Source organism: Pongo abelii, chromosome 20, assembly GCF_028885655.2.
Source record: "Pongo abelii isolate AG06213 chromosome 20, NHGRI_mPonAbe1-v2.0_pri, whole genome shotgun sequence".
Lineage (NCBI taxonomy): Eukaryota > Metazoa > Chordata > Mammalia > Primates > Hominidae > Pongo > Pongo abelii.
Window position 1 is genome coordinate 59,192,259 of NC_072005.2, and position 27,148 is coordinate 59,219,406.

General features: G+C 45.0%; 2 protein-coding genes across 7 annotated transcripts in view; both read right to left on the reverse strand.

Moving 5' to 3' along the window:
- Nucleotides 1-4,368, reverse strand: part of ZNF888 (zinc finger protein 888) — a 36,365-nt gene extending 31,997 nt beyond the window's left edge. For all 4 annotated transcript variants that reach the window (XM_063720263.1, XM_063720262.1, XM_054541143.2 and 1 more), the window contains exon 1: nt 3,869-4,368. The gene's annotated coding sequence lies outside the window, so the exon portion shown is untranslated. The remainder of the gene's footprint in view (nt 1-3,868) is intronic.
- Nucleotides 4,369-10,669: 6,301 nt separating this feature from the next.
- On the reverse strand, nt 10,670-25,257 carry ZNF816 (zinc finger protein 816). Of its 3 annotated transcripts, none has more exons than XM_063720268.1 (5): nt 25,183-25,257; nt 18,661-18,734; nt 18,496-18,573; nt 14,041-14,167; nt 10,670-12,874 (listed from the first exon to the last, which is right to left on the reverse strand). In XM_063720268.1, exons 1-5 carry the CDS (start codon nt 25,211-25,213, stop codon nt 11,196-11,198), a joined length of 1,989 nt encoding a protein of 662 aa, XP_063576338.1. In that variant the 5' UTR covers nt 25,214-25,257; the 3' UTR covers nt 10,670-11,195. The 3 variants fall into 3 exon arrangements, with proteins under 3 accessions (XP_063576338.1, XP_024093826.3, XP_063576339.1); XM_024238058.3 differs by having other exon boundaries at nt 25,075-25,236; XM_063720269.1 differs by lacking the exon at nt 18,661-18,734 and having other exon boundaries at nt 25,183-25,253.
- Nucleotides 25,258-27,148: the final 1,891 nt, after the last annotated feature.

The following is a 27,148-nucleotide window of genomic DNA, read 5'->3' on the forward strand; positions in this document are numbered from 1 at the left end:
GACAATGACCAGAGACAGGTAGGATTTTGAATTTTGGTAAAAGAGAAAAGCAAATGTGACTGGGGCAGAGGGAGTCATGCAATGAGGGCAAGCTCCCAGGAGGAGGTGGCACACTGGCAGGGGCCCTGGACACAGGGCTGTGGAGTTGGGCTTTCAACATCTGTCCACATGGACCAGAGGGCCTTGAGGGAAACATGCACTTAATTGCTCAGAGCTCAAGATTTTAACAAATAACATAAGGAAAGAAAACTGAAAAACAGGCTAACTGGTTAAACTGCATCATGATGTTAAAAGTTGCCGATAAATAATAAAGACTAGAAAGCATGCAGACCTCGATCTGAACCTGATGCAATTAATTTCAAACAGAAACTACTTGAAATTGTTTTTTAAAAATCGAACAAATTCAGATGTCAACGGGAAAATAACTAGAACATATACATGTACAGAAAGGAATGATGTGAGCTTATTACAGGATGCCACAAAGGCATCTTTCAGAAGTGATTATGCATTAAAAAAGGAATTTTTAAAATTAACATTTATCTCAAAGTCAAACTCCAAAAAAAAAAAAAAAAAAGAAACAAAGAAAGAAAAAAGAAAGAAATGAAGAGGAACCAGAAAGAAAAAAAGGAAATCTATTACACGACGAGAACAAAAGCACTTTTGATGTCCCTTTTGTTTTTTAATTTTTTGGTTGTTTTTTTGAGATGAAGCCTCACTCTGCCCCCCAGGCTGCAGTGCAGTGGTACCATTTCAGTTCACTGCAACCTCTACCTCCCAAGTTCATGTGATTCTCATGCCTCAGCTTCCCGAGCAGCTGGAACTACAGGTGCATGCCACCACACCCACTTTATTTTTTAGTATTTTTACTAGAGATGGGGTTTCACCATGTTGGCCAGAATGGTCTTGAACTCCTGACCTTAGGTGATTGGCTCCCAAAGTGCTGGGATTACAGTCATGAGCCACCATGCCCGGGTTTGATGTGCCTTTTTTTTTTTTTTCCATTTTTCTTTTTTGAGATGGAGTCTCACTCTTTCCCAGGATGGAGTACAGTGGTGCAATCTTGGCTCACTGCAATCTCCACCTCCCACCTTCAAGTGATTCTCCTGCCTCAGCCTCCTGAGTAGCTGGAATTACAGGCACGTGCCAACACACCCAGGTAATTTTTGAATTTTTAGGAGACAGGATTTCACCATGTTGGTCAGGCTGGTCTCAAACTCCTGACCTTGTGATCTTTGTGATCCACCCGCCTCAGCCTCCCAAAGTGCTGGGATTACAGGTGTGAGCCACTGCACCCTGAAGTCCCTTTTAAAAAGTACTATGGTCTGGGCATGGTGGCTCACACTTGTAATCCCAGCATTTGGGAGACCAAGGTGAGCAATCACCTGAGGTCAGGAGTTCGAGACCAGCCTGACCAACGTGGAGAAACCCCATCTCTACTAAAAACAAGTTTAGCTGAACGTGGTGTCTCGTGCCTGTAATCCCAGCTACTTGGGAGACTGAGACAGTAGAATCGTTTGAACTCAGGAAGTGGAAATTGCGGTGAGTCGAGACTGTGCCATTGCACTCCATCCTGGATGAGAGCAAGATTCCATCTCAAAAAAAGAAAAAAAAAAAAAAAAAGACTATGTAGGCCAGGTGCGGTGGCCCCTCTCTGTAATCCTGACTGTAATCCCAGTAATTTGGGAGGTCAAGGCAGAAGGATCCTTTGAGCCCAGAATTTTAAGACCAGCCTGGGAAACATAGTGAAACCCCATTTCTACAAAAAAAAAAAAAAAAAATACAAAACCTAGCCAGGCTTGATGGCTCATGCCTGTTGTCCCAGCTACTTGGGTGGCTAAGGTAGGAGGATCGCTTAAGCCTAGGAGGTCAAGGCTGCAGTTAGAGGAGATCATGCCACTGCACTTCAGCCTGGCTGATACAGCCAGACCCTATCTCAAAATATAAATTAATTAATTAAATTTAAACAATTACATGATAACAGAAAGTGATTTTTTTTCTCCCACTTCACTGCCTCACTTCCTATTCCACCCTGGGAAAAGGGAAGAGAGTGTCTAACAAGTGAATTAAGACACAACCCTCTGGCTGAATAGGGATTCCAACTGGAAGCTAACCTCTGATGCCAAGATTTATAGAATGTACATGTCTCATAGATAGGAATTTTAAAATTCTCAATCTCATCTGTGTAATTTAAACAAGTTTTAAGTTATTAAACTATATACATAGAAGTCAACATGTCACAACGAATCATATCTAATGAACTCACCCACTCATCTGAACCCAAAGTCCCCCGCCCCTTTTTTTCTTTTGAGACAGGGTCTTGCTCTGTTGACCAGGCTGGAGTGCAGTGGCATGATCTCGGCTCACTGCAACCTGGAGCTCCTGGGCTCAAGTGATCCTCCTGCCTCGGCCTCCAGAGTAGCTGGGATTACAGGTGTGTACCATCACACCCAGTTAATTTTTTTTTTCTTTTGGCAGAGATGGGGGGGTCTCATTATGTTGCCCAGGCTGGGCTCGAACTCCTGGACTCAAACAATCCCCTTGCCTCAGTCTCCTAAATTGTTGGGATTACAGGTGTTAGCCACTGCGCTCAGCCCTTCTGTCTTCATTACTGTGCTTCCCTCCCTAATTCTGTACATATCTCTCATTCTCCCCTTCTCTCTCTAGCTCGTTTCCTTTTCTTTTTCCCTGGGATTCTGCTCTTCATTTTGTACCCCTCTCCTCTCCTGCTGTTTATCCCCTTCTTCTCTCTATTCCTTCTCTTCCACCTCTTCTGCTCCATCCTTGCAACTTCTTTAACCTCTTGTTGCTCCTTCTCCCCAATCTTTCGATCATCCTCAATCTCCATATATTTCTGCCTCTTCTCCCATCTCTGCGCGTCCTCTGCTCTCCCTGTTAAATTCTCTCTTCCCTGTTAACCCCCACCCCGTCCCCACTCTCTAGCACCCCAGATCCCCAGGTGTCCTCCCTGCTGTGGTTCTCTCTCTGTTCTCGTTGCCACCAGCCCCACTGTGCTCTGTCTGCCCTGGCTCCAAATCCCTCCTCCTCTCCCTCACTCTGAGGAGCCTCCCTCTTTGCTGCCCCTCTCTCTACCTTGCTGTCCTTCATCTCTCTGTACATCCAGCTTTTCTCTACATTTCTCCAGTTGCTTTTCTCCTCCTGTTTTTATCTTTTTTTTTTTTAATTTTTGCTGTCTCTTGGCAAATCCCTCACCCATCCTCTACGTTTCCATCTGTTACTGTCTTTCTCATTCTTCTTTTCTCTGTCTCAGGTTTTCTACTGCTCTCTCTCAGTCTCCTGATCCCTTTGGCCCACACAATCACAGGGGGCCTTTGAAGTAAGACACCTGCATCCCGGAAGACCGCATTTTCCAGGGGCTGGGCGTGGCCAGGCAAGAACACCCGGTGTCACAGGACAGGCCCCGGGCACCTCCCCAACGCGGGCTCAGGAGAAACGGTGATTACGGAGGGAAGACCTGGGGAGCATAAGGGCCCGGCAAGAGGAGGGAGATGTGGGGCGACGGTGCCTTAAGACAAGACTGGGAGGCACCCAGGGCGGGAATCCACCTCGCGGTAAGGAGTTCAAAAAGTGCGGGTTGGGAGGAGTCAGAAAAAGGTTTTGAGCAGGGAAACTATGCGATGGGAAGTGTATACATTGCCCTACAGCAGAAAGATTCGGGAAGGGACCAGTCTATGGTGACTTTAAACCCAAAAGGAAGCGACCCCCAGACTCTCACGGGGACTTCTCAATTTGCTCTGGGTAAAGAAAGACGGACGAGAACTTCCAGGTCTATGAGGACCCCACGTCCCAGGTACAGAAGCGCCGGGAACCCGGGAAGCGCAGACTTAACACAACACAGAGCAAAACTCACCCCCGAGGTGGGACCATCACTCCATGCGATCTGCTTCCGGGTTTGCGCGAATCTGTGCTCCCGGGACAGAAGCCAGGCCTGGGAGGGACCCGCGAGGAGGTGGGCGGGGCCTGGGCGAGGTAGGGGTGGGGCGCGAGGCGGAGAGAACTTGCCCTTCAGAACCGACAGAGGGCGGGGCTGGAGCATGACCTGTGCGTCTCTGAGCCTCGCTCCCAGAGACTCTGTTTTTCGGGTTTTGGAGGCGAGACCCACCAGGAAGGCTGAGGCATGATTCAAAAGCCCTGGAATTGTCTGGAAGGGGGACGCAAACTAGAATGTGAAATGCAAAGCCCTGCCTGGGAGGAACGTATGATTTCACGCTGATGGCCACAGAACAGAATAGAAGTTCTCTCCCTTTCTATTTTCCATTTATTCGGGAAAGAGAGTCCACCGTATGCTCAGCTTCACAGACTTCCCCAGGGCCACCGCCTGGGATGCGGGACGGAGTGCTCAGGCCAGGAAAGAGTGAGGTCACCACCTGCTGCTTCAACACAGCAGGAATGCGGGCGCGGGGGCGGAAGTCTGAGGTCCCAGTTGCTCAGGAAGCAGCCGCGGGAGGAAGCTGAGCCTGGGGGTCCAAGCCAGCCTGGGCGACAAAGTAACACCTCCTCCCGCAGCGCTCCCTTCCTTGTCTCTCTCTTCTTTTTTTTTTTAAACTTTTTTTTAATAAAATTTTTGATTTTGTGAGATAGGGATCCAACATTGTTATTTTTCATGTGGATATCCAGTTAGTTGTCCCAGCACATTTTTGGAAGAGGTCTGTTACTTTCATCTTTATATTTACATTTTTTCTTTTCCTTTCTTTTCTTTTTTTGAGACAGAGTATTTCTCTGTTGAACAGGCTGGAGTGCAGTGGCGAGATCTCCGCTCACTGCAAAATTCATCTCCCGGGTTAAAGTAGTTCTCTTGCTTCAGCCTGCCAACTAGCTGGGATTACAGATGCGCGCCACAAAGCCTGGCTAATTGTTTTGTATTTTTAGTAGAGACTGGGGTTTCATCACGTTGGCCAGGCTGGATTCGAACTCCTGACCTCAAGTGATCCACCTGCCTTGGCCTCCCAAAGTGTTGGGACTGCAGGCGTTAGCCACCGCGTCTGGCCAGGAAAGCTTAGAAGTTGCGTCTGCAGCCGGGCGCCAGTGGCTCATGCCTGTAATCCCAGCACTTTAGGAGGCTGGGTGGATCACGAGGTCAGGAGTTTGATGCCAGCCTGGCCAATATGGTGAAATCCTGTCTCTACTAAAAAATACAAAAATTAGCCAGGCGTGGTGGTGCGTGAATGTAGTCCCAGCTACTTGGGAGGCTGAGGCAAGAGAATCGCTTGAACCCAGGAGGCAGAGGTTGCCGTAAGCTGAGATCAAGCCACTGCACTCCAGCCTGGGTTACATACATAGTGAGACTACGTCTCAAAAAAAAAAAAAAAAAAGTTGCGTCTGCATACCCTAGGACTCAGGTTGCATGACCACATTTCTTTCAAGGCTCAGAATTATTTAAAGGTCCATACCTTTAAGTTGTTTAAATTGGAATTATTTGATATTTGAAATAATTAATTTCCTACTGAGTTACAGGTACCATGTCTCTTGTTGTTTGCCTTTCAAAGAGAGACCCCAAGTCCTTCAGAAATACATCCATGGGTTATTAAGCTGTTTCTAAAAAATACCACTTCAGGCCAGGCACGGTCGCTCATGCCTGTAATCTCAGTGTCAAACCACTGAGGCAGACAGAACGCCTGAGATCGGGAGTTCGAGACAAGCCTGACCAACATGGAGAAACCCCGTCTCTTGTAAAAATACAGGATTAGCCTGCCATGCTGGTGCATGCCTGTAATCCCAGCTACTCTGGTGGCCGAGGCAGAAGAATCGTTTGAACCTGGGAGATAGAAGTTGCGGTGAGCTGAGATCGCACCATTGCACTCCAGCACCGGCAATAAAAGCAAAACTCTGTCTCAAAAAAAAAAAAAAAAACCTCAGAAGTGAAGGGGGCCTGCCCCACCACACTTGTGGGTATTTCTCGCAAGGTGGAGATGAGAGACTGAGAAAAGAAATAAGACACAGAGACAAAGTATAGAGGAAGAAAAGTGGACCCAGTGGACCAGCACTCAGCATACAGAGGACCCGCGCCAGCACTGGCCTCTGAGTTCCCTCAGTATTTATTGATCACTATCTCTACCATCTCAGAGAGGGGGATGTGGGAGGACAATACAGTAATGGTGGGGAGAGGGTCAGCAGGAAAACATGTGAGCAAAGGACTCTGTCATAAATAAGTTTAAGGAAAGGTGCTGTGCCTCAATGTGCACGTAGGCCAGATTTATATTTGACTTTACACAAACATGTCAGTGCTGTAAAGAGCAGTATTGCCACCGTGATGTCTAGCTTCCAGCCATAAGGCGGTTTTCTCCTATCTCAGTAAATAGAATGTATGATCCGGTTTTACTCTGAGACATTCCATTCCCAGGGATGAGCAGGAGACAGATGCTTTCCTCCTATGTTAACTGCAAAGAGCCCTTTATCTTTCACTAATCCTCCTCAGTACAGACCATTTACAGGTGTTGGGCTGGAGGACTGTAAGGTCTTTCCCTTCCCACAAGGCCATATCTCAGGCTGTCTCAGTGGGGGGGAAACCTGGACAATACCCAGGCTTTCTCAAGCAGAGGTCCCTGCGGCCTTCCACAGTGCATTGTGTCCCTGGGTAACCAAGAATGGAGAATGGCATGACTTTTACCAAGCATACTGCCTGCAAACACATTTTTAACAAAGCACACCTTGCACAGCCCTAAATCCATTAAACCTTGAGTCAATACAGCACATGTTTCTGTGAGCACAGGGTTGGGGCTAAGGTTACAGATTAACAGCATCTCAAGGCAGAAGAATTTTTCTTAATACAGATCAAAATGGTGTTTCTTATGTCTTCCTTTTTCTACATAGACATAGTAACAGTCTGATCTCTCTTTTCCCCACACAGAAGACAGAGAAAATGCATTTACAAATTTTCTAAATAAATGTCCTAAGAAAAGAGACAAAAAAAATCTTTTTTTTTTTCCAAAGGAGGAATTATACCTCTCATTTATTTCCTTGTTTGTTTGAGACAGGGTCTAGCTCTGTCACCCAGGCTGGAGTGTGGTGGAGAGATTAGAGTTCACTGCAGCCGTGAAATCCCTGGCTCAAATGAGCCTCTCACCTCAGCGCCTTGAGCAGCTGGGACCACAGGTGCACACCACCACACCTGACTCGTTTTTTGATTTTTAGTACAGACAACGTCTCACTATGTTGCCCAGGCTTATCTCGAACTCCTGGGCTCAAGCAATCTCCCGCCTCAGCCTCTCAAAGTGGTGGGATTACAGGTGTGAGCCACCGCTCTGGGCCCTGACTTTATTTCCATGAAATATGAAACCCCTATCCTCCACCTCCTGTGTGTAATAGGCAGTTTTGTTGTCACTTTTCAGTTTCCATTATCCACTCAAACAACTCAGGACCTTGCTTAGTTTAATAAGCCGTTCGGTCAGTTCCCGCTGCAACCAGCGCCCCACTCCAGCCCTTTACCGAAGTCCCTGCCCCTCTCCCCCGCCCTGCCCCAGACTGAGGGGAGCTCACCCCGCCTGCAGGACGTGCGACTCTACCTGCTCCAAAAAGGCGCTTTGCATTAAAACCATTTTCAATTTAAGAGGAGAAACTATTCAGCGTTTAGTACACGTGGTCTACTACAATAAGTTGTTTTACCTTTGATTGTTTGAAATGTTAACTTAAAACAGGCAGGAAGCATCCATGTGATATTAGGGAAAACATCATGGCACAAGAGAATGAATCCACCAATCAGAACCCGGAGGATCCAGTCCTAGAGGGAGAGGATGACAGCAGGCGACATCCATGGCCCAGCTGAGGAGAAAGCCCGAACCCGCCCCCCTCCAGGCCTGGCCCTTTAGAACAACCCACCTTCCAGAGCTCGCCCCCTAGAGAGCGATAACCCTCTGGCCTGGCTCCTGCCCTCAGTCCGGCCGGCCCCCAGGCAGCCTCCTCCCTTTTGCCCTGCCCCAGGCCCCGCCCCCACAGCGGCCTCCACTCTCTCACCCCAACCTAGCACCTGTTCAGGACCCGCCCCCTCAGCGACCTTTTGCCCTCCTGCCTTGTCCCTGCTTAGTTCCAGAACCCTCCCAGACAGGGTCCAGGACCAGCCCACGGTTGTTCTGCATGGAGAGCCTGGGGCCGACTCAGGTCAGTGTTTTTTTTTTTTTTGTCTTTCTGCTTCAAACCTGCCTTTTGCAGCGCCCTAGCCCCCAGTCCAGCCACACCATGAATTTGGGTGCGTCGGGATGTTGCAATCCCCACGCGAGTTTGTGCAGTTGTCAGGGAGTCCCAGCTTTGCCATGGGAAGCTCATAGGCCCAGTGGCTCTGCAGCGTTTGTATCGTTTTAGACCATGTCCCCCCCCTTTCAGGTGGCAAAATCTCGGCTCACCACAACCTCTGACTACTAGGTTCAAGCGATTCTCCTGCCTCAGGCTCCTGAATAACTGGAATTATAGGCGCCCGCCACCACACCCAGCTAATTTTGTATTTTTAGTAGAGACTGAAAATGTTGGTTATGCCATGTTGGTTACGCTGGTCTCGAAAACCCAATCTCAGGTGATCTGCCCACCTCGGCCTCCCAAAATGCTCGGATTACAGGCGTGAGCCACCGTGCCCGGCCTCTATGTAGCTTTTTTTTTTAGTCTTTGTGGCTATCTTGTTTAGGAATAAAATGGGAGGCAGGTTTGTCTGTCCCAGTTCCCAGCTTGACCTTTCTCTTTGGCTAGTAATTTTTATTATCCTTTCACAAGCTTGGACAGACATAATGCTTTGACACACTGATATTGCTTTATATAGATTTTCCATAACAATAAAGTCCAAGGGTCTGTCATGAACTGAGTTAGAAGAGATGAGACGATTCCCAGGAGACTAGCTCTCAAGCAATCCTCCCACCTCAGCCTCCCAAGGTGCGTGGACCACAGGTGTGATCCACTGAACATAGTGGAGTCTCCAGCTCGAAAAAACAAAAGGTTAAGGTACTCTATCGAATTACATCATTTGACTTTTATTATTTTTTTTTATATTTTTTTATTTTCTGAGATGGAGTCTCACTCTGTCACCCAGGCTGGAGTGCAGTGGCATGATCTCGGCTCACTGCAACTTCCGCCTCCCAGGTTCACACCATTCTCCTGCCTCAGCCTCCCAAGTAGCTGGGACTACAGGTGCCCGCCACCACGACTGTCTAATTTTTTGTATTTTTAGTAGAGACGGGGTTTCACCATGTTAGCCAGGATGGTCTCAATCTCCTCACCTTGTGATCCACCCGCCTTGGCCTCCCAAAGTGCTAGGATTACAGGCGTGAGCCACCGTGCCCAACCGACTTTTTTTCTAATAAAATGTTTCACATATTTATTACTGAACCCAGCCAACCAATGCGTTCATAACAGATTCAGAGATAAAAAATATATTCCCAATAAAACATGTCCAACTCTCCAGATAGGGGTGACATTTTCAACTTGATATCGTAGCATGACTGTGACCTTATTATCAATTTTCATGCAAATCCACTGGGGAATGGAACGAGTTTGCTTTTGTTTCTTGGCCAGGACTCACTTAATCCTGAAAGTCTTGTGAGAAGACATGGCAAGAAGCAAAGTCAAGCACACACTATGATGACAGAGAGAGGAGAAGGGGCTTGACTTTTTCTTTTTTTTAGACTAAGTTTCTTTCTTTTTGCCCAGGCTGGAGTGCAATGGTGCGATCTTGGCTCGCTGCAACCTCTACCTCCTGGGTTCAAGTGATTCTCTTGCCTCAGCCTCACAAGTAGCTGAGTTTGGTCCAAATATGAACTAGAAAGGCAGGAACCTGGCCAAAGTTGGGGAGCTTGAATGTTATTACCTTATTCCTGCTTGACCTTTACTGCCAATGCCAACACAAATGGTCAGAGGTCCCTTATGTGAAAATCTTCATGACCTTGTGAGAAAACCCTGATTTTTGTAAAGGCTGCAAAACAGGCTCAAAAATAAATAAATAAAATAAGGGCCAGTTGCAGTGGCTCATGCCTGTAATCCCACCACTTTGGGAGGCTGAGGCGGGTGGATCAGCTGAGGTTAGGAGTTCAAGACCAGCCTGACCAACATGGAGAAACCCCCTCTGTACTAAAAATACAAAAATTAGCCAGGCATGGTGGCGGGCACCTGTAATCCCAGCTACTCAGGAGGCTGCGGCAGGAGAATTGCTTGAACCCAGGAAGCAAAAGTTGCAATGAGCCCAGATCACACCACTGCACTACAGCCTGGGTGACAAGAGCGAGACTCCATCTCAAAACAAAAAAATTAAATAAAAAATAAATAAAAATACAAAAATTAGCGTGGAGTGGTGGCATGTATCACTAATCCCAGCTACTCAGGAGGCTGAGGCAGGAGAATTGCTTGAATGCGGGAGGTGGAGATTCCAGTAAGCCAAGATCATGTCATTGCACTATAGCCTGGGTGACAAGAGCAAGACTCCATCTCAAAAAATAAAAATAAAAAACAGGCTGGGTAAAGTGGCTCAAGTCTGTTGTCCAGGCTGGTCTCAAACTGCTGACCTCAAGTGATCTACCTGCCTTGGCCTCCCAAAGTGCGGGGATAACAGGCATGAGCCACCGCACCTGGCCCATTCTCCTTAACATTAACACTTTTTATGTCAATTAATGCGTGAACTCAATGTTAAGTCAACTCAAACTCAAGTCAATGTTGAATTGACTCTAATGTCAATTAAAGCTTTATGAATTTTTTTATATTCATTTTATTTGGAACAATTATTTCAGAAATGAATTTTCTGATGTTCTGCATGGAATGGCCACAGACTGAAGACCTTGCCACCCTTACATTTGTAAGATTTCTGTCCAGTATGTATTCTCTGATGTCTAATGAGGTGTGAACATGAAGTAAAGGCTTTGCCACAATCATCACACTTGTGAGGTTTCTCTCCTGCATGAATTCTCCTGTTTTGCATAGGATGAAGCTTGACTGAAGACCTTGTCACAGTCATATTTGTAAGGTTTTTCTCCAGTATGAGTGCGTCAATGAACTGCAATGTATGAATGATGTCTGAAAAATTTGCCACATTTATTACACTTGTAGATCTCTCTTCATTATGGATTCTCTAATGATTTGTGATGGCTGTAGCATTACTGACTACTTTGTGAGAATCATTACATTTGTAAAGTTTCCCTACACTCATGGATTGCTTGATGGTGGGTAAGTGTTGACTGTCCAGTAAAGGCTTTGCCACACTCATTACACTTTTAAGGTTTCTCTGCAGTATGAACTCTCTGATGTTTTGCAAGGCTTGCTTTTTGATTAAAAACCTTGCCACATTCATTACACTTGTAAGGTTTCTCTCCAGTATGAACTCTCTGATGTTGTGCAAGGATTCCTTTTTGATTAAAAACCTTCCCACATTTATTACACTTGTAAGGTTTCTCTCCAGTATGAACTCTCGTATGGTTTGCAAGGCATGAATCACTCCGGAAGGCCTTGTCACAATCTTTACATTTGTATGGTTTTTCTCCAGTATGAATTCTCCTATGTCTTTCAAGGTGTGATCTGCGACTGAAAACTTTGTCACATTCTTCACATTTGTAAGGTTTTTCTCCAGTATGAAGTCTATGATGACGTGCAAGGTTTTCTCTTCTACTAAAAACCTTGCCACATTCATTACATGTGTAAGGTTTCTCTCCAGTATGAAGTGTATGATGGTATTGAAGGGATGACTTCCGACTGAAACTCCTGCCACATTTATTACACTTGTACGGTTTCTCTCCAGTATGAACTCTTTGATGTTCTGCAAGGTATGAATCACTCCGGAAAACCTTGTCACAAACCTTACATTTGTATGATCCCTCTCCACTATGAACTTTCCTATGTCTTTCAAGGTGTGATCTGCGAATGTAAACATTGTCACATTCTTCACATTTGTAAGGTTTCTCTCCAGTGTGAAGTATATGATGGCATTGAAGGGATGACTTCTGACTGAAGGTCTTGCCACACTCATTACACTTGTAAGGTTTCTCTCCAGTATGAATTGCCTTATGAATTACAAGGGCTGAATTTCGACCAAAGGTCTTGCCACACTCATTACACTTGTAAGGTTTCTCTCCAGTATGAAGTCTACAATGGCATCTAAGGGATGACTTCTCACTGAAGGTCTTGCCACACTCATTACACTTGTAAGGTTTCTCTCCAGTATGAAGTCTACGATGGCATACAAGGGATGACATCTGAGTGAAGGTCTTCCCACACTCATTACACTTGTAAGTTTTCTCACCAGTGTGACATCTATGATGATATACAATGTATTGCTTCTGATTAAAGATCTTGCCACATACATCACATTTATATCGTTTCTCTCTTGAATGGGTTATGTGGTATCTCCTTAAGAGTGAGCTATAATTAAAGGCTTTGCCACACTCATTACTTTGGCAAGATTTTTCTCTCATGTGTATTTCCTGTATTTGTGTGAATAATGAAGGATGGAGGAAATTCTTCCCATACTTATTAGAAATATGAGTTTTGAGCCTATGAGAAATACTTTGGGATTTTGAAGCTGAGGAAACACCACTGATAGACTTGTCCAATTGCTTACTAATTTTCCCTTTAGTCTGAAATATGTGCAGTTCAGGCAGATGCAAATGAAAACTTAATCCAAGCTGATCTTTAATAGGCTTGTTTCCAGCATGTCTTTGATCATGTCGGTCTGTACTACCAGTCAACTCTTTGGTTGCTGTCATGGGTGCTTCATGGCCATTTCTTTCAACTTCTTGCCACTGAAACTCAAAGTGATGAATATCTTTCTTGATTTCTGGGAAGCAAAAATCTCCAATGTGATGACTTTTATGTCTTTCCAATGTCCCTGTGTGGAACTCTCCTCCTGTATTACCGTGCCCAGTTGATAAGAACTCCATCATGGATTTTAAAGAGCTATCTAAAAAATATAAAGACCAATAGGTTTCCAATTAAGTACAGATGGTAAATAATAGTTGACATTGAAATGTGTAAAAATTACACAAAAAGCAATACTTATTTTAAACTTCCCAAATGTGATCTTCAAAGTTTAAGAACACACTGTCTCTACTAAATATACAAAAATTAGCCAGGTGTGGTGGTGGGTGCCTGTAATCCCAGCTACTCAGGAGGGTGAGGCAGCAGAATTGCTTGAACCCAGGAGGCAGAGGTTGCAGCATGCGGAGATCACCACATTGCACTCCAGCCTGGGCAACAAGAGCAAAATTCTGTGTAGGAAAAAAAAAGAGTTCAGTCAAGAGCCTCATATACATGAGGCAGTGAGCCTGAATGATGTCCTCCCTAGGAGGAATTTCTACAGCAGTGACTGCTGCTTAGAGAAGATGACCATTAGTTTATGTGATGAGCACTGTCACAGTGCTAGTGAGAGATGCTTCTGTGATGGTTCTCAAAAACCAGAATGAAAGGCCAAGCATGGTGGCTCATGCCTCTAATCCCAACACTTGGAGGCTGAGGTGGGCAAATTGCTTGAGGCCAGGAGTTCAAGACCAACTTGGCCAACATGGTGATACCCTATGTCTAATAAAAATACAAAAATCAGCCAGGTATGGAGACATGTGCCTGTAATTCCAGTTAGGTTGAGAGGCTGAAGTACAAGCATTGCTTGAACTCAGGATGCAGAGGTTGCAATAAGCTGAGATCAAGACTCTGCACTCCAGCCTGTTCAACAGAGGGAGACTCTGTCTGAAAACAAACAAACAAAAAGAAAACAAAACCAGAAGCACAGCTGGAAACACTTGTCTTTCAGTGTCATGCTTTCTTTCTCCTATCCTGGGCCATGCTGACAATTCTGCTCAGGGCTTCCAGGGACATATCCTCCTAGAGCAGGATGATGTTCAATTGTATTAGTCAAAGTGTTCATGAATTTTCTGTTTTTATGTAAAACCACTCCACAGGAGAGTCTCTAAGAAGCTGTCCATGACAGATAGGAGGGTCATCACTGCAGAAAACAATGACATGTACATCAAAAGCATGTATGGGGCAACATCACAAAAGAGAATATAAAACCAGGAAGAGCCAAGATAGACAAGGGCAGATTCCTAATGTCTGGAGGGACATTTTCCTCACCCACAAACTCCAGGTTCCTGTAGTTCTCCAACATCACGGCCCTGTATAAAGCCCTCTGTGCAGGGTTCAGGCATTTCCACTCCTCCAAAGAGAACTCTATAGCCACATCCCTGAAAGTCAAGCGTCCCTAAAATAAAAAACACATTTCAACAAAACATTATGGAGGAGTGAGTTATTGCCCTCACGTGAAATGACAAAACAGAAAATAAGTATTGATTTGATCCAAGACTGTGTTCTGACAAATCCACGTTAAGGTATTTTTGAACAATTTTTCAGTATAGTTGCATTTTGTTGTACTTTTTCATGATAGCTTTTAAAATCCCCTAAGTCACTGTGGAAGTCTCAGTTTTATGGACAATATAAGGCCAGGAATGGTGGCTCATGCCTAAAATCCCAGCACTTTGGGAGACCAAGGCAGGTGGATCACCTGAGCTCAGGAGTTTGAGCCCAGGACAACATGGTGAAACCTCGTCTCTACTAAAAATACAAAAAAAAACAAAAAAAAAACCAGGTGTGGTGGCACACGCCTCTAGTCCCAGCTACCTGGGAGGCTGATGCACAAGAATAACTTGAGAACAAGAGACGAATGTTGCAGTGAACCAAGATCGTGCCATTGCACTCCAGCTTGGGCTGCAGAGTAAGACTCCATCTCAAAAAAATATATATATATATACACACACACACACATATATGTTTTATATATATAATATATACTTATATATTATATATATTTTATTTAATATTTAATTATATAATTATATATTATATACAATTATATATGTATATAATATATATTTATAAAATATATAATATATGTATATAATATATATTTATAAAATATATGTATATAATACATATTTATAAAATATATAATATATGCATATAATACATATTTATAAAATATATAATATATGTATATAATATATATTTATAAAATATATAATATATAATACAATATATATGTATTTATAAAATATATTATATATAATACATTATATATAATATATATTGCAATATTGTATCATATATTATATATAATATTGTATAATATATTATTAAATAATTAAAGATATAATTAAATATATATATTTTTATATATATATAAAATAAGCCCAGGCATGGTGGCTCACACCTGTAATGCCATCACTTTGGGAGACCGAGGTGGGTGGATCACTTAAGGTCAGGAGTTAGAGACCAACCTCTCCAACATGGCAAAACTCCGTATCTACTAAAAATAAAAAAATTGGCTGGGCATGGTAGGGAGGTGCCTGTAATCCCAACTATTCAGGAAGCTGAAGCAGGAGAATCGCCTGAACTCTGGAGGCAGGGGTTGCAGTAAGCCAAGATCATCACAACACCACTGCAATCCTGCCTGGGCAACAGACTGAGACTCTTTCTCAAAAAACAAAAACAAAAACAAAAACAAAAACAAAAAAAAAACAGGTATATCTATATATAGCAAATAATGTATTTTCTACATAAACCGTGGGATTGGCTGCACGCAGTAGGTCACACCTGTAATCCCAGCACTTTGGGAGGCTGAGGCAGGTGGATAACCTAAAGTCAGGAGTTCGATACCAGCCTGAAGAACATGGACAAATTCTGTCTCTACTAAAAATACAAAGTTAGCTGGCAATGGTGGCGCATGCCTATATTCCCAGCTACTTGGGAGGCTGTGGCAGGAGAATCATTTGAACCTGGGAGGTGGAAGTTGCAGTGAGCCGATATCATGTCACTGCACTCCAGCTTGGGCCACAAGAATGAAACTCCATCTCAAAACAAACAAACAAACAACAACAACAAAAAAGAAATGAAACAAAACTGTCTAAGGACTCACATGTCTTCATTCAGAGAAAGCTCCAAGGAGGATTTGAAAGAGTGAGCTATCTTGTTTTCTACCTTGGAAACATGAAAATTTTCAGAACTTGCAGGATAAAATACCATAACAAAACATTCATCAGACCGGGAGCAAGGCTCACACCTGAAATCCCAGCACTTAGGTGTGGGCGGCAAGCCACCCAGGCACTGAGGCAAGAGACAGAGGACACGAGCTGTTCCAGTATAATAAAATATAAAACAAGAATAGTTATACCAGATATAGATCTTAGATATGATTATATATGAATATCATTAATCATTAGTTTGTAGCAATTACTTTTTATTCCAATATTATAATAATCCTCGCTCTATAATCATAGCCTAGGAAAAACCAGGCCATACAGAGATAGGAGCTGAGGGGACATAGTGAGGTGTGACCAGAAGAAAAGAGTGTGAGCCTTCTGTTATGTCTGGACAGGGCCACCAGAGGGCTCCTTGGTCTAGCGGTGATGCCAGCGTCTGGGAAGTCGCCTGTTGCCAGGCGGACTGTGGTCCAGCGGTGTCGTAACTGTCAAGGGAAAACACCCGCTACTTAGCAGACCTGGAAAGGGGGGTAGTCTCCCTTTCCCAGGGGGAGTTTAGAGAAGACTCTGCTCCTCCACCTCTTGTGGAGGGCCTGACTTCAGTCAGGCTCACCTGCAGTTATCTGGAGGCCTAACCGTCTCCCTGTGATGCTCTGCTTCAGTGGTCACACTCCTAGTCTGCCTTCATGTTCCATCCTGTACGCCTGGCTCTGCCTTCTAGATAGCAGTAGTAAATTAGTGAAGGTACTAATAGTCCCTGATATGCAGAAATAATGGCATCAGCTGTCTTTCTCTCTGTCTCCTCTCCCTCTCTGCCTCGCCTGCCAGGCAGGGAAGGGCCCCCTGTCGAGTGGACACGTGACCCACGTGACCTTACCTATCATTGGAGATGACTCAGATTCTTTACCCCACCCCTTTTGCTTTGTATCCAATAAACAACAGTGCAGCCAGACATTCGGGGCCACTACCAGTCTCCATGCATTGGTGGTAGTGGTCCCCTGGGCCCAGCTGCCTTTTCTCTTATCTCTTTGTCTTGTGTCTTTATTTCTACACTCTCTCATCACCGCACACAGGGAGAGAACCACTGACCCTGTGGGGCTGGTCCCTACATTTAGGGAGGCCAAGGCGGAAGGATCACTTAAGGCCAAAAGTTCGAGACCAGCCTGGCCAACATGGTGAAACCCCATCTGTACTAATAACACAACAATTAGCCAGGAGTGTAGCATGCATCTGTAACTGCAGCTACTCAGTTGGCTGAAGCATAAGACTCATTTGAACCTGAGAGCCAGAGTTTGCAATGTGCCACCACACTCCAGACTGGTGACAGAGTGAGGCCCTGTCTCAAAAAACATGCAAAAAAAAAAAAACCCCATTCATCAAATAATTTTTTGTAAAATCTCATAATGGTATATGAATACATTTCTAAAGGATTGTGCTGACTTGCCACAGAACTCTCAACAGTGATTCCCCACTGAGACATGGGAATGGGTGGAAGGCTGGACAGGAAAGGGGATGCATAAGCGCACTTTTCTTTGGACTTTTACTACACAACACATATATACATCATGTGATGTTTAAAATAAAAGAATTATTTAATAATAATGGGTAGAAAAAGAATGGCTCCATCCTTGCTAATGGCATAAGTTGTGCTCTTATGTCAGAGCAAACTTATAATCATTTTTACCTAAAATGTTTGCTTCATCAGAGTCCCTGTAAAAAAAAAAAAAACAAACAAAAAAAAGTCTCTGTGGGGTCAAAGTGCTGAGAATGATTTAAAGAATCCCCTGCAGTTAGATATTTATATTGATTTCATAATTTGAAGTCAATGATGGAATAAAGCTAACTCTATTACTGATATCTATATCTACTTTCCATTCTATTCCAAGACATTGAAAGTGCAGAGTCCTTCTGGGCTGTCTCACACCTGTAATCCCAGCAATTTGGGAGGCTCAGATGGGAGGACCACTTGAGCCCAGGGGTTCGAGGATGCCGTAAACTAGAATTGTGCCATTGCACTCCAGACTGGGCCCCAGAGTGACACCCTGTCTCTTAAAACAAAAGTTTGGTGTCAGAGACATGCTGACTTACTAGTGTAGCTTCAAATGTATTACAAAATCAGACACAAAATATCTCCCCTAGTTTGTCTCCTTTTCCAGAATTTACTAGATTTACCAGTAAACATTAATGTATGACTTTCATATACAGTTTCTCTGATATGGTCCAGAAAGAGCTAAATGTGCATCCAGATGTGGCCCCTGAACAATCCCTGCTGCCCAACATCACTGACACCACGAGGCCCACACCCCATCTCCATCCATGTCTGCTGTGAACCCTTCCCAGGACCATGCCCAGTGGAGTCTCTTCCCAAGCTCATGTCACTAGGTTATAGAAGATGGAATTTAAGTGAAGATGAGAGGGACTGAGAAAAGGCATGGGTGAGTGCCAGCAAATGTGTGATGCAGAACGCTTCACACTCAGAGAAGATTGGCTACTACAATACCTGGCACTTCAGAAAGGAAAGAGACAGAAGAATCCACCGAGGAATATCACTTACTTGAGGAAGAGCCATCCCTGGCTCCTTTTCTTTGTTCTTCTTGGTGGCTTCCTCACGTAACATGAGTCTTTGGAAATCCTGTATGTTAAAAAAACAAGAGATTTAATATTTAGAAACCATTGACTCCTTTCCTGTGACAAAACACACACACAGGGGAGACCTCACCTGAGAGAAAGATGGTCCTCTGCTTCCCACTGCACCAGAGATCATGCAGAGATAAGAAAGTTCCACAGGAAGACCTACAAGTGTAATTTTGACCCATTTTCAGATCTTGCTCCCCTCCTGGAGAAGTCCACACACAAGCTGCAACAGGACACAGACCTTCAGGGCACAGATCCGGCCCTAACCAAACTCCATGCAAAGCCCCCTCACCTCCCTGTGGATCACAGGCTGATCTCAGCTGTCAACATGGAGGAAACTTCCTTGATGTTTAATGCTGGACACAGATAAGAATCACCAGTGCCATTGTAAGTATTATTGATTGTGGGTCCCATCCTATTATAATAGCAATCTGATAAAACAGTATGCCTGTAATCCCAGCATTTTGGGAGGCCAATGCAGCTGGATCCCTTGAGCTCTGGGGTTGGAGACCAGCCTGAGCAACATGGTGAAAGGCTGTTTCTACAAAGAACACAAAAATTAGCGTGGTGTGGTGGCACGTGGCTGTGGTTCCAGCTACTCTGGAGGCTGAGGTAGGAAGGAGACCACTACTTCTCCTGCTGCCTTCCTCCCTACCCCCTGCCTAGTTTATAAGACAGGAGGAAAGGAAGAAAGCAAATGTTAGAAGGAAACAGAAGTAAGATAAATAGCCAAATGACCTTGGTGCCACCACCCAGCCCCAGTGGTTAAAAATAATAATATCAACCCCTGACCTAAACTACTTATGTTATCTGTAAATTCTAGACATTGTATGAAGAAGCATTGCAAAATTTTCTGCTCTGTTAGCTGATGCACGTAATGCCAAGTCACGTTCCCCATGCTTGCTCAATCTATCGTGACCCTTTCACGTGGACCCCTTAGAGTTGTAAGCTCTTAAAAGGGCCAGGAATTTCTTTTTCAGGGAGCTCGGTTCTTGAGACACGAGTCTTCTGATGCTCCAGGCCGAATAAAGCCATTTCCTTTTTTAACCCGTTGTCTGAGAGCTACTGTCTGCGGCTCATCATGCTACATTTCTTGGTTCCCTGACTTGGAAGCGAGGTGATTAACAGATGGTTGAGGCAGCCCCTTAGGTGACTTAGGCCTGCCCTGTGGAGCATCCCTGCAGGGTACTCCAGCCAGTTGGAGTGACATTGATTCTGAGAGCGCTCCCAGGTAGGCACGTGCCCCAGAAAGATATTTAGCCTGGCCATCTGAACTTGCAGCGTAACCAGTGTGCTTATTGTAAAGAAATAAGATATTAGAAGGATATTAGAAGGACAAGTGCCCTCAGCTAAAAGGAAAACAAGGTGGTTCAGAGCAGGAGGCCCCAGAAGGAGCCCTGTTCAATATAGCAGAAGAGTTACTGAACTGAGGTGGACCGGGCTCAACTGCCCCCAAAGAGCCCATGGTCAAGATGACAGTTAGGGGCAAAGACATTGATTTTCATATTGATACCAGTGCTGAACATTCAGTAGTAACCACCCCGGTTGCCCCCTTTTCCAAAAAGACTATTATTATAATTGAAGCCATGGGAGTTTTGTCAAAGCAAGCTTTCTGTTGCCTGGACTTGTACTGTAGGAAGACAAAGTGATTCAACAGTTCTGGTACATTCCTGACTGTCCCTTGCCCTTGCTAAGAAAGGACTTGCTTAGCAAGCTGAAAGCCACCATCTCTTCTACAGAGCATGGCTCTTTACAGCTAAGGCTACCCAGAAGGGGAGTCATTATGGCCCTTACAGTCCCCCGGGAAGAGGAATGGAGACTTCTCTTAACTGAGCCAGGCCAAGAGATAAGACCAACTCTGGCTAAGCGGTGGCCAAGGGTGTAGACAGAAGACAACCCTCCAGGGTTGGCAGTTAACCAAGCCCTGGTACTTATAGAAGTTAAGCATAGGGTCCAGCCAGTCAGGCAAAAACAGTCCCCAGTCCCCAGAGAAGCTCTTGAAAGTATCCAGGTCCATCTCAAGAGCCTGAGAGCCTTTAGAATTATAGTCCCTTGTCAGTCTCCCTGGAACACTCCCCTCCTTCCTGTTCCCAAGCCAGGGACCAATGACTACATGCCGGTACAGGACTCGTGCTTAGTCAATCAAGCTACAGTGACTTTACATCCAACAGTGCCTAACCCGTACACATTAAGGTTGCTGCCAGCTGAGGACAGCTGGTTCTCTGGCTTAGACCTGAAAGACACTTTCTTTAGTATCAGATTAGCCCCTGAGAGCCAGAAGCTGTTTGCCTTTCAGTAGGAAGATCTGGGGTCAGGTGTCACCACTCAGTACACTTGGACCTGGCTTCTGCAAGTGTTCAAGAACTCCCCCACCATCTTCGGGGAAGCACTGGCTTGGGACCTCCAGAAGTTGCTGCCAGAGACCTAGGCTGTGCATTGCTCCAGTACATTGATGACCTTCTATTAGGACACCCCATGGCAGCTGGGTGTGCCAAGGGAAAGGATGCCCTACTCTGGCCCTTAGAGGACTGTAGGTATAAGTTGTCCAAGAAGAAGACCCAGATCTGCTGACAGCAGGTACATTACCTAGGATTTACTATCCAACAGGGGGAGCACAGGCTGGGATCAAAAGGAAAGCAGGCTTTTTACAACCTACTGAAGCCTAAGACAAGAAAGCAGGTGAAAGAATTCTTAGGTGCTGTGAGGTTCTGCAGACCATGGATCCCAAACTTTGCAGTACTGGCCAAGCCTCTGTATGGAGTCACAAAGGGGGAAGACCAGGAAACTTTTGAACAGGGATCCCAACAACAGCAAGCCTTTCATGAGTTAAAAGAAAACCTTATGTCAGCCCCAGCCCTGGGGTTATCTGACCTGACAAAGCCTTTTAAACTGTATGTTTCTGAGAGAGAAAATATGGCAGTTAGAGTTTTGATCCAAACTGTGGGGCCCTGGCTGAGGCCAGTGGCCTGCCTCTCTAAGCAACTAGACAGGGTTTCTAAAGGTTAGCCCTCATGTTTGAGGGCCTTGGCAGCAACTGCCCTGCTGGCGGAAGAAGCAGATAAACTAACTCTTAGGCAAAACCTGAACATAAAGGCCCCCCATGCTGTGGTGACTTTAATGAATACCAAAAGACATCATTGGCTAACGAATGCTAGACTAACCAAGTACCAAAGCTTGCTCGGTGAAAATCCCCACATAACCATTGAACTTTGTAACACCCTGAACCCCACCACCTTACTCCCAGTATCAGACAGCCCTGTTGAGCATAACTGTGTAGAGGTGTTGGACTCAGTTTACTTTAGCAGGCCTGAACTTTGAGACCAGCCTTGCGCATCAGTAGACTGGGAGCTATACATGGACAGGAGCAGCTTCATCAGCCCACAAGGAGAGAGATGTGCAGGATATGTGGTAGTAACCCTGGACACTGCCATTGATGCCAGATCGTTGTCCCAGGGCACTTCAGCCCAGAAAGCCGAGCTCATTGCTTTAATTCAGGCCTTAGAACTCAGTGAAGGTAAGACTGAAAACATTTACACTGACTCTCAGTATGCCTTTTTAACCCTCCAAGTGCATAAAGCATTACATAAAGAAAAGGGCCTGTTGAACTCTGGAGAAAAAGACATAAAATATCAGCAAGAAATCTTGCAATTATTAGAAGCAGCATAGAAACCCCACAAGTTGGAAGTCATGCACTGCAGAGGACACCAGCGAGCTTCCACCTCGGTTGCCTTAGGGAATTCCAGAGCTGACTCAGAAGCTCAAAAAGCAACATCCACACTCTACTGGGCATCAGTCACAGCCCCCCTGCTCCCTCAAGCACCTGACCTTGTATCTACAAGGTCACAGTTGTACTGGACAACAGTTGTACTGGGGGTGCATGAAACCACCCATCTAGGTCAGGAGTCACTTGAAAAGTTGTTAGGCTGGTACTTCTACATCTCACAATTGTCAGCCCTTGCCAAAACTGTGGTGCAGCGGTGTGTTACCTGCCGACAGCACAATGCAAGGCAGGGTTCAGCCGTTCTGCCCAGCATATAAGCTTATGAAGCAGCCCCCTTTGAAGATCTCCAGGTGGATGGAGTTCACAGAAATGCCAAAGTGTAGAAGTAACAAGTATTTACTAGTTTTCATGTGTACCTACTCTAGGTAGGTGGAGGCTTATCCCACACGAACTGAGAAAGCTCGTGAAGTAACCCATGTGCTTCTTCGAGATCTTATTCCTAGATTTGGACTGCCCTTACGAATCGGTTCAGATAACAGGCCAGAGTTTGTGGCTGACTTAGTACAGAAGACAGCAAAGGTATTAAAGATCACATGGAAACTGCATGCTGCCTTCCGACCTCAGAGTTCTGGAAACATGGAGCAGATAAATCGGACTATCAAAAATAGCTTAAGGCCTTACGAAAAATTACACAAATGATTTCAGCCCAGGTAAATGAGAGATGCCCCATTAGCTTATTCTCCTCAGTTCGCTCTTTCTCCCCAGGTGATCGAGTGTGGATCAAGGACTGGAACATAGCCCCTGTGTACCTCCAGTGGAAAGTACCCCAGACCGTCATCCTGACCACTTCCACTGCTGTGAAGGTAGAAAGAATCCAGTCCTGGATCCACCACAGCCATATAAAACCTGCAGCGCCTGAAACCTGGGAGGCAAGACCAAGCCCAGATAATCCCTGAAAAGTGACCCTGAAGAAGACAACAAGCCCTGCTCCAGTCACACCCAGAAGCTGACTGGTCCTACGCATGGTCGAAGCATGAGGAAGCTCATCGTGGGACTCATTTTTCTTAAATTTTAGACTTGTACAGTAAAGGCTTCAACTGACCTTCCTCAAACTAAGGAGTGTTCCCAGTGTATTCATCAGGTCACCGAGATAAGACAGCAAATTAAAACACTCTTTCTGTTCTATAGTTATTATGAATGTACCAGAACCTTAAAAGCATCTTATTTGTATAATTCCACTCAGTACAAGGTATGTAGCCCAGGAAATGACAAACCTAATATGTATTATAACGCATCTAAACCCCCTGCAACCACCGTTTTTCAAATAAGATTAAGAACTGGTCCTTTCCTAGGTGATACAAGTAAAATAATAGCTAGAACAAAAGAAAGAAGAATCCCCAAACAAGAAACTTTAAATTTGATGCTTGTGCAGCCATTAATAGTAACAAGCTCAGATTAAGATGTGGATCTCTTAACTAAGAAAGGAGCCACACAGTAGAAAATAAATATGTTTGTCATGAGGCAGAGGTCTGTGAAAATTGTGCCTATTGGCCATGTTATTTAGGCTACTTAGAAAAAGGACAAAAAAGACCCGGTTCACTTTCAAAAAAAAGAAGCCAACCCCTCCTGTGCTAGCAGTCACTGTAACCCACTAGAACTAATAATCACTAATTCCATAGACCCCCGTTAGAAAAAAAGAGAAGGTGTAGCCCTGAGGATCAATAGGACAAGGGTAACCCCCCAAGTTGCCATTTTAGTCTGACGAGAGGTCCACAGGCCCTTTCCCAAACCAGTGTTTCAAGCCTTTTATAATGAGCTAAATCTGCCAGCACCAGAGCTTCCAAAAAAGACAAGGAACTTGTTTCTCCAGTTAACAGATAATGTAGCTCATTCTCTCAATGTTACTTATTGTTATGTATGTGGAGGAACCACTATCGGAGACCGATGGCTCTAGGAAGCCCGAGAGTTGGTGCTCACTGATCCAGTTCCTCACACAATTCCAGTTCAGAAGGCCCAAACTAGCAACTTCTAGGTCCTAAAAACCTCAGTTATTAGACAATACTATGTAGCTAAGGAAAGAAAAAAACTTCACCATCCCCGTAAGAAAGCTCAATTGTCTAGGACAGAGGTTGTACAACAGCACAACAAGGACAGTCACTTGGTGAGGCCTAAACCATACTGAAAAGAACTCATTAAGTAAATTTTCTAAATTACAGACTGCCTAGGCCCATCCAGAATTTCATTGAGACTGGACGGCTCCCGCTGGACTATACTAGATCTGTAGGCACAGAGACCCATCTCCAACAACAAAGAAGAAAAGGAAAAATCTGGGTCCTGGCTCTGGGAATCTAAGGCCAATTAACGTGAACTTTGCAAAACTAGACCAAAAGGAAAAACCCCATCTCCCTACCCGGAGTAACAAAGGATCAAAGGGTACTTTCCCTGTAGCCCTCCCACTTCCACCACGTCTTAGATGGAAAGGGAAAGAGGCCAGGAGTGGCCGCAAAGCACCGGCCACCCTGGGGCTGCGGGGCTGCAGTGCTGTGCTCCACGGGCCGACTAGAGCGAGGCTGGAAAGCGCTCTTGCCCAGGGCGAGAATCCAGCTCGCGGGTGAGGACTTGAAACAGCGCGAGGCGGGAGGACGCGTCAGGAAGGGTTTTGCAAAGGAAAGTTTCGCAACAGGAGGTGTCTGCACGGCCCCACTGCAGAAAGACAGGGGACGGGACCAGCCTCAGGGCGACTTTAAACTCAAAAGGAAGCGACTCACGGACTCTCACCCAGACGTTTCAATTTGCTCTGGGTTGAGAAAAGAGGGGCCGGAATTTGCAGGTCTGTGGGGACCCCACGTCCCCCATATAGCAGCACCAGAGAACTGGGAAACGCACATGCCGCGGTACAACTGTCAGTCCACGCCATCCGCTTCCGGGTCTGTGCCAATCAGCGCAGGACAGAAGCCGGACCTGGGCCAGATCCCCGAAGAAGTGGGCGGGGCCTGGGCGAGGCCGGGGCGGGGTGCAAAGGACAAGGGGCCTGGAGTGGGAGAGAAGAGTCTTGGGCTGTGAGGAGTCCGCGGGGGCGGGAAAGGGGCGGGGCCTGAGCTTTTCTCCATCTTCCTCTGCGCGCGTCTGTTTTCCTGGTTTTGGAGGTGAAACCCGCCAATGAGGCTGGAGCAGCTCAGCAGTCAGGGAAATAGTACCTCCCTGAGAAGTCGCCGTGTGGCGGTAATTGGACCCAGGAAAGTTCCTTGCTATTGAAATTAATTTCAGCAATTTAATTCCAAAGCCTGGAAGTTGTCTAGGGCAGGAATGCAAACTAGAATGCGAAATGCAAAGCCTCGCCTGAGCGAAAGGTACAATTTCATGCTGACGGTCCACAGAACAGAATAGAAATCCTCTCCCTTTCAATTCTCCATTCACTGGAGTGGGAGAGTCCACCCTGTGCTCAGCTCCTGAGACTTCCCTAGGGCCACCCGCATGGGGTGCGGAGCGGAGGGTTCAGGCCAGGGAGGAGTGAGGTCACCACCTGCTGCTTAAATACAGCAGGGATGCGGGCGGGGTGGCAGGAATCTGGGGTCCCAGCTACTCAGGAAGCAGGGGCGAGAGGATCGCTGAGCCTGGAGTTCCAGGCCAGCCTGGGCGACAAAGTAAGACCCTCTACCCTAGAGCTCCCTCCTCCGTCTCAATAAACAAAAAAGTGATTTAAAAAAAAGTACTGACATTGTAACAATGTATATATGTAACATATATAATATATATAATAACATATATAATAAATAACATATATAATATCTTATATGTAACAATGCATATAAGTTGCCCAGTTGTTTCTTACATTTATTTCATGCTGCACTTAAAATGAGTTATTTTTGTCGTGGAAAAGAGTCAAAGTGTAAAATATCTTAAGAGATTTCTTCTAAGCTAAATATGAATGACCCTCAGGAGGTCCTGAGAACATGTGTCCAAGGTGATGGGGAACAGCTTGTTCTTAGACATTTTAGGGAGGCATTAGACATCAATCAAATACATTTAAGAAATACATTGCTTTGGTTCAGAAAGGCGGGGCAACTCAAATCGAGGACTTCTGGGCTACAGGTAAATTGAAACATTTTCTGATTGACAATTGGTTGAGTTTGTCTAAATACCTGAGATCCATGGAGAGGAAATGTTCACGTCAAGGTAAAAGATTGTGGAGACCTAGGTTGTTTTCAAGTCTTCTATCGGCTGTCCTTAGAGATAATAGATGACAAATGTTTTCTATTCAGACCTTTAAACAGTGCGAGATTCTTACTTAAATCTCTTCAGTATTGGTAGGACCTAGAAGAAAAAGATCTAGCTATGTTAACAGAGATTCTTTACAGATGCACATGTACCCCTCACAAAGAACAGCTTTGTAGTACCATTTCAAAATATGGCACAGAAACATGTTTTGGGGTAAAATATTTTGACTTTCTTCTTTGTCACATGTTATTCCAGAGTCAGACTGGAAAGTAAGACAGGATATATAGGACTAAATAAAACCCATCTGATGAGTATTTATGGTTTGTAGGGCATGACTCCCTAGACCCTTTAGATAGGAATTTGGGCAAGATAAAAAAATCAGACCTTAGTCCTCATTCTCAAATTCTTTTTTTTTTTTTACATAATTCCTAAATGTATTGTAATATCAAATTCACTTTATGTGCCTTCTGAAAATAAGTAGAAAATGTACTTTTTATCTTCAGATTGTAATTTTTTTTTTCCTAGAAACAGGACCTAGTTCTGTCACCCAGGATGGAATGCAGTGGCGGGAACACTGCTCACTGCAACCTCAACCTCTGGGGCTCAAGCAATCCTCCCGCCTCACCTCCCAACT

Excerpts from the sequence above, each read along its gene's own strand:
- ZNF816 (XM_024238058.3), bottom strand. The coding sequence starts at position 25,213 with ATGGCGTGGACTGACAGTTGTACCGCGGCATGTGCGTTTCCCAGTTCT. Across the intron at positions 18,574-18,660 it reads GAGGACCATCTTTCTCTCAG|GATTTCCAAAGACTCATGTT; the intron begins GTGAGGTCTCCC and ends TTTAACATACAG. Across the intron at positions 12,875-14,040 it reads CAGGAACCTGGAGTTTGTGG|ATAGCTCTTTAAAATCCATG; the intron begins GTGAGGAAAATG and ends TATATTTTTTAG.